Genomic DNA, 7,640 nt, shown 5'->3' with positions numbered 1-7,640 from the left:
GTAATTTCACAAAAAATAATTGAATATCAATTCAATAAAAATTTAATAAATAAAAAAAATTCAAATTCAAATTTAAAAATACAAATAATTTAGAACAAAAGTAATGTCATAATTACGTATAAGTAATTCAAAATCTAAAACAAAATAAAAATAATACCCGTATAACGATATTTAAATATAACAATGTCAACTTAAGTGAATTACAAATATCACAGACCACATAGTTACTAGTAACAAATATAATTATTAATTATTAGAAATTTTTCTCGATATTATTTTTATTTTGTATTATCACAGAAAAATTCTTCTATTGCGTAGTACGCTTTTTTTTGCAAGATATATTTTCAGTTGATTCTGAGGGCCCGTTACCTTTTCTTAATTGTTAATACTATTTGATATATGATTATAAATTCTGATTAACATCGAATGTGGTCTTGATCTAAATTGTTATAGAGTAGTTTGGGGGTACCTTTAATTTATTTTCGTTTCTATTATTACGTTTAATGGTTTTGAAAGGTGAGTAAAATTGTATATTGTTTCTTACAAATTTGCAACTTTCAAATATATATATAGCCGTCAGCGTTAAAATTTCATATTTTATGAAATGTGGTCTGCACGACTCGAGCGTGTCTATGTTAAACAAAATTCGTATACATTTTTTCTGGAGGGTGAATATTCCTTTGACATTTGGACTATTGCCCCAAAGGATAATCCCATACGAAAACCGCGAATGGACAAAAGCGTAGTAGGCTGTGAGAGCACTTTTTAAATCAGTTACGCGTTTAAGATTATATAAAGCATAAGTAAACGATGATAGTTTCTTTGTAAGTTTGTTTGTAGTATTTTTGGAGGTGAGGTTTCCAGTTTAGTTGTGTATCGATTTCAATTCCCAGCAGCGTTGTTGAGTGTTCTGTTTTTATTTCGTATTTATTGCAGGTGCCGTATGATATGGTCTAAATTGTAGTATTTTAGTTTTATTGAAATTTAATTCTAATTGGTTCTCTTTTAGCAAAAAAACGACTTTTGTCAGGATTTCGTCCAGATTTTCTTTTAGCTTTCTTTCATTTGTACATGGAAATAAGGTAGAAATATCGTCAGCAAAAACAGTGCAGTGATATATCGAGTTCTTAGGTTTTCGCGATTGTTACACATAGGATCGAGTCAACCGTGACCATGGGACCTGTAAAGGGCCCGAAACGTCGGTTTATTTGAAAAAACAAATATACGCGATTTAAATCCGGAAAAATAGTTTCATTTCCTAAGTGCAGTGATAATTTATAACCCTGGGCAATTCGTTAATGTAAGTTAGAAATAGTACGCATCCCAAATACTGCCCTGGGGAGTTGAATTTTTTATGCTGATTTTATCTGATCGAGTTTTTGGATTTTTCCTGAATCAAAGTTGGTATTTTCTATTTCAACATATTGAAGTTGATTTGAAAGATACAACTGGAACCACTTATGTGTAATTCCTCTTATTCCCATACTATAGAGTTTATCTTTGGTAAGCTTTACTTAAATCCGGAAGCAGACCAATGGCATATTTATTCATATTTAGTATATATTTTCTTGGTATATCTGTATACCGCGAGAGTAGTACTACGTTTTTTACAGAAGCCATATTTATTGTTATTTAAAACATTGAATTTTTCGAAAAAATTATAGAGTCTTTTTGTCATAGCAGCTTCAAATATTTTAGACGAAGTGGGTAAAAGTGCGATAGGTCGATAATTATTTGGGTCGGTTTTTAGACCTTTTTTTAAAAACTGGTTTTATGACCGATTCCTTAAGGGCTTCGGAGAAAAAGGTTAGCCCTAATTTCGGAATGGTTTAGTGTTACGGAGGACAAAAGATAACAACCTATGTGCTTTATTGCATAAGAAGTCGTAATGGGGCCGAAACGAAAGTACTGCATCAAACATGACACCCGAGTCCCTTACAACAGTTACACGAGCCAATATACCACTGTTAATACTATAAGCGTGATTCAATGGCTTCTTGTTTTTGGTGAAAGTGATGACCTGACACTTTTTTGTATTGAGATCCATGCAGTTGTTACACCATTTTGTTATAATGTCAAGATTCAATTGAAGAGCCAAACAATCCTTCAAGTCACTTATTCGACAGAAAAGTTTTGATGTCGTCAGCGTATGCCAGACATTCACACTGAATCATGCTCAAAAGGTCATTAATGAAAGCTATTAACAATAGAGGGCCAAGATTTGATCCTTGAGGCACACCTGATAGCGCATGGAATGGAATAGACTCAAATCCACTCAGGGCCACCAGTTCGGAACGGTTCATAAGGTAAGACGAGACCCAGTAATGAAGATTTCCGTGAATACCAAGATGACATAACTTAGAGAGCAATATTGCATGATCAACACGGTCGAAATCTTTTGAAAAATTTATTTTTAAAATCTTGAATAGCGCTTGTGTCCGTAGAAATAAACTAAATGTGGCAAAATATACAAATAATAATTCAGCTATGTAAGAAATAAGTCGTTTTTTCCTATAAATGTTTGAACTTTCTAACATTTATTAGAAATCCGTATCCATGGCTACGGCAATAGATCTGATTAATAACTCGAAAACTACTTTGTCTATTCTAATGCCATTTAGACATAATGATAGCTAAGCTTAAATGTGACGTTTTCAAGTGTAAATTTATTTTACCTATGGAATAAATAATCTTTGACTTTGACTTTGACTTTGCTTAAAGTTGTTTTATTTCAATGTTATTGGGTAAATTACGCGAGAAAAACCAATGGCTACCGTACAGAGAATGTGAGAATGGTCGTGGTAATGTCTTTAATGTTGAATTTTGTCAAAGAGTATCAGTACCCTAGTACTGTGGACAGACGTGACAGCTTATTGGGAATGAGCTAGGCAGGCAGCTAATATTGAGTGTTTACCATTATGTGGTCTGTGGTGTTTAGCAATGATGTTTATCCATAGATGGAGAATTAACATTCCATTATGCCTTGACCCAGGGGCCCTTCGCTTACTATTTATAATTAATATATTAATAAACAAAAAATCACAGAACAAATTAAGTAAACGAAAAAAGATTAAGTCGAATTGTTGTAATATGTTTTGTAGTTTTCCTTGCGGAAAGGCAAAGACCTTTAGATCATGCAGCCTAGTCGAGTACATAGATATCGTTGAGCCTAGTCATTTTTATATTTTTTTAATTTATATGGTAACATTAGTAACCGTTATGTTATGTTATATTCTCTGTTATTGTATAGTCAGAACACTCTGTTGCTTATAAATCTATGATTTATGTTTTGTCTTGTTTTAACACGCGTCATTACATGCTTGCAAAACGAGATGGATAGTGTGAAATCTTGTATATTAATTCGCGATAATCAAATATTGTAATGCACAAAAACCAAACTTTAGATTTATGTTCGCATAATTAGTCAAACAGCGAAATGTGTGCACCACACCGATGTAAATAAATTTTTAAAGAGAACCGAATCCGCGTCAGCCATCTTGAATGTTTGACAACCAACTAAATGTAGTGCAGCGTCTTCACTGCACATCAGTGAAACTAGTTCGCTAGTACATAGACATCGTTGCAACCTACCGAAATATATTTCGTCTGTTGTGCTACAACCAGTATTATTCACAACATTTACATTCCAGGAACCATACAAGGTACGCGACCACGTACTACCTCTTATACCTGTACAGTTGTATGGTGACCTTCCAAAAAACAATAGTATATATGACCGACAGTCTTCACGAGCTAGACAGCAGGTATAAGGATGCTGATAGAGGTAAAGATGGTCGAAACACATTTGATACCTCAGATGACGACGATAAAGACCACGATAAAGACCACAGTAAAGATGACGATGGATACGACGATGATATGTACGACACTGGGTTACCTAGTAAGTATTAAACATTTATTCTAAATAAGGAGTGAAAACAATTGCGATTATTTAGATAACACGTAGCCTTCAATTTTGTAATATGATTTTTCGATCAAAATATTTTTAATGTAGTTTTTAAACATAGGAAATGATAAACTTAATATATGTTCCGGAATCTTATTGTAAAAACGTATACAGTTCCCCATAAAAGAGTTGTTTACCTTGGTTAAATGAAATCGTGGCACCATGAGTTTGGACTTAGCTCTAAGGTTAATATTATGGATATCTTCTTTCTTATTGAAATTATGTATATTTTTACGGGCATATAAAATATTTGAGTAAATGTACTGATGCCACAGTCATGATACCAGTCTCCTTAAACTTTTCTCTGAGAGAAACCCGAGAGCCGAGACGGTACACAGAACGAATCGCTCGTTTTTGCAATACAAATATGGTTTTAATATCTGCCGCTTTACCATATGAGAATCCCGTAGGACATTATACTATGAACAACACACGACGCGCCGGCGTGAGACGGTTGCACATCGAGACACGATTATTGAAATGCTATGGCTTAATTAATAAGAAATAGGAATATGTTGGGAATTGGGAATAGGCAATGGGAATTGGACATCGGGAATTGGCTATGGGAAATTGGAATGAGTAATGAAAATAAAACTAAGAGTAACCAGCACTACAGTTAGATTGAAAATATGAATGAGATTGAAAAATTGTTTTTCTTTTTCAGCCGATGTGGACTTGATAAACAACCCTACTGAACCAGATTGGAAGGTAAGTAATGCAGAAATCCGTAGTTTCTACCCAACTAATTCGTGACATGAAGAACTTTACATAGATGTATTTTGTACACGCACCCGTTATGTACGATAACACATCTAGCTACACCTTGACGGATCTTGTTCCGTTGTATTGGCGGCGACGTTCGAACAAAAATAGATTGGTGTGCTGTTGACTGTACATTAAGAAAATGGTTTTGGGTCCATTGTTTCACGCGGTACGCAATACTATCCATTCTATTTCTTATTTGGAGTGAGCAGTACAGACGGTACTAAATCGATCCTATTTCGCTATTATTCGAGAAAGCATATTTCTTATCTACTGTGTGTTATCTCATCTCTTTTCATATTGCTTTGTCTTTGTTATATAATATCATGTGACGGGACGATTAAGTCGTGTGCCTGGTGGTAGGCTACACGCCTATCCATAACAGTACAGTGCCACTCAGAGCTTCAAATCACAAAGATCTGATGGGCACTGCCACTGCGCCCGTCACCCTGAAACATACGTTAGCAAGTCCCATGTGCCTATAATTTCACCAGCACCATTACCCATCAAAACCGGAACGCAGTAATGCTCACATTACCGCTTGGCGGCTGAAATAGGTACGTAAGAAGGCTGGACTTCTCTGGACAAACTGAATGTGATTTAATAATATATGACTAGATGATTTAGTAGCAGTAGATCTCCTTGTGAGAGAGTTCGTCCAGGCAAGTACAGTGCTTCTGTTATGGCAATGTCCCTCGGCAAGCTTCGTATTTCGGTTGTCGTCGGGTTTTATTCAGCTGGCCTTTGGTACAGGTCGTTTTCAGTCAACTTGGAAGTATATATAGTTACTATTACATTTTTTATTTATTATCCAATGGAAAGAAAGCCGCTAAAGTCACAGGTACGGCAAACAATTTGCAGCGTGTACTTGTATTTTTTACAAGAAGCCGATACGTTCAAGGAAGGCAACAATGGTTATTTCCAAAAAGAACGTGTTTCTGTAGCTTGCGGCGTTTCAATCGGAACAGCAAAGAACATTTTAAAAGAATATTATAAAAAATATAAGTCAATTCCTTTTCCTTTATTTTATGTTTTTGTTAAGTTATTGACTTGGAGTAAATGTCATTAAAAATAGGGACATAGTTTTACACTTAGAATAATAACGCATAGAAACCTAGTCCGCACACGCTAAGTGAGGCAAATTGAAGCGCTCCAAAAGGGCCTACACGTGGGCCTTCAGTGCTCAAGGTCAACTTGCACCGCAAACAGATCAAGAATTTTAGCTACAAATGACGAAATGTGCTGTAAATGAGTGTAATAATCTCAGTACAGAGTACTAAAAAAAACGACCTCAAAAGTACGTGGAATTACGTCTATTTGCTAAGTTTCATTGAAATATCCCCTAGTTCGCCACTATACAGGACTTGATACTGGAGATAATAAAAATAGGTTCTCACTACGACACTACTCAAAGTATATTGAGAGAAAAATGCCTTGAATTGGAGAAATAGCAAAATCAGCTAAATAATTGCTAAGAGCAATTGCTCCTAAATTAAAGTTAGGCGCTATTTATAAAAATGAATCTTCATGCGTGAACAGCCACCCTTAGAGGTGGATGATTTCCTTCAAAATGAAATGGGACCACTATGGAAGTACCCCCTTTCCAACAAAAAAGAATCATGAAAATCGGTTCACAAATACCGGAGTTATCGCGTAACATACATACAAAAAAAAAAAACATACAGTCGAATTGAGAACCTCCTCCTTTTTAAAATCGGTTAAAAATACGTCAGACAAACATAAAATAGATACTAACATCACATTCCACAAGGAAGTAACGCGTTTCAACTTGTATTTTTATATAAATATTCACTAAAACCGAAAATTAACCTACTACTAAAACTAGCCTACATGAATTTGACTTTTGCCTCAGAAATCTACATAAAACAAAGAGCGTTGCTCAAAATTCAAATTATTATAGATTTTCAATCTAATAATTTTAATAAGCATGGAAATTAATATTCGTGTGCATTCGAAAATCCGATGATTGCCGAGGGACATTGAAAAGAAGCACTGTACTGCCATCTTACCTATTTCTGCCGCCAAGTTATGTTTGCATTCCGGTTTTAATGGGTATGGGTGCTGGAGAAATTGCAGGCACATGGGACTTGTCAACTTATGCCTCAGTGTGACGGGTGCGATGGCAGTGCCCCTCAGATCTTTGTGTTTTAAAGCTCTGAATGGCACTGCAACTGCTGTGGACAGGCGTGTCGCCTTCCACCGTGCAATGGGGTAGGCAGAAACTACATTTCTAGAAAATATAGTACATAATAGATATTTCTTACCACGACTCCAGTGAACTTCTTTAAATTTCTCTCTGTATCTTGTCTTCTTTTTAACCGACTTCAAAAAAGGAGGGGTTCTCAATTAGACTGTATACAGTTTTTTATATGTATGTTACGCGATAGCTCCGGTTTATGTGAACCGATTTTCATGATTCTTTTTTTGTTGGAAAAAGGGTACATCCATAGTGGTCCCATTTAATTTTGAAGAAAATCATCCACCTCTAAGGGTGGCTGTTCACGCACGAAGATTCATTTTTATAAATAGCACCCAAATTTTATTATAAGGAGCAATTATTTTAATGTTGATTTTGCTATTCTCCAATTCAAGGCGTTTTTCTCTCAATATACTTTGAGTAGTGAGAATCAATTTTTATTATCTCCTGTGTCAAGTCCCGTATAGTGACGAACTAGGGGATGAATCCGGGTTTGCGCACTTTCCGATAACCGATTTAAATAAAACTTGGTAAACAGGTGTGAGTCCACGTACTTTTGAGGTCGGTTTTTTAGTACTCGTACTGAGATTATTAGTTTTGCCTTTAAAATATTTACTAATATACTTTTATTATTATTATTTATTTATTTATTGATCATGACTTTGGATCTACAATATTGATTAAGACTGGTTC

At 35.0% G+C, this 7,640-nt stretch overlaps 1 protein-coding gene across 2 annotated transcripts in view; it reads left to right on the top strand.

Annotated features, from left to right (window-relative positions):
• The first annotated feature begins 366 nt into the window (after positions 1-366).
• The window catches only part of LOC113234562 (serine/threonine-protein kinase prpf4B-like), a 14,831-nt gene continuing 7,557 nt past the window's right edge, over positions 367-7,640 (top strand). For both annotated transcript variants that reach the window (XM_026469907.1, XM_026469906.1), the window contains exons 1-3: positions 367-516; positions 3,651-3,901; positions 4,632-4,675. In XM_026469907.1, the coding sequence (XP_026325692.1) occupies positions 3,703-3,901; positions 4,632-4,675 (243 nt within the window). In that variant the 5' untranslated portion in view covers positions 367-516; positions 3,651-3,702. The remainder of the gene's footprint in view (positions 517-3,650; positions 3,902-4,631; positions 4,676-7,640) is intronic.

Source organism: Hyposmocoma kahamanoa, unplaced genomic scaffold (assembly GCF_003589595.1).
Source record: "Hyposmocoma kahamanoa isolate Upper Pololo Valley unplaced genomic scaffold, ASM358959v1 84, whole genome shotgun sequence".
Taxonomy (NCBI): domain Eukaryota; kingdom Metazoa; phylum Arthropoda; class Insecta; order Lepidoptera; family Cosmopterigidae; genus Hyposmocoma; species Hyposmocoma kahamanoa.
Note: the sequence above shows the minus strand (reverse complement) of the source record. Positions and strands in the feature narration are given on the sequence as shown.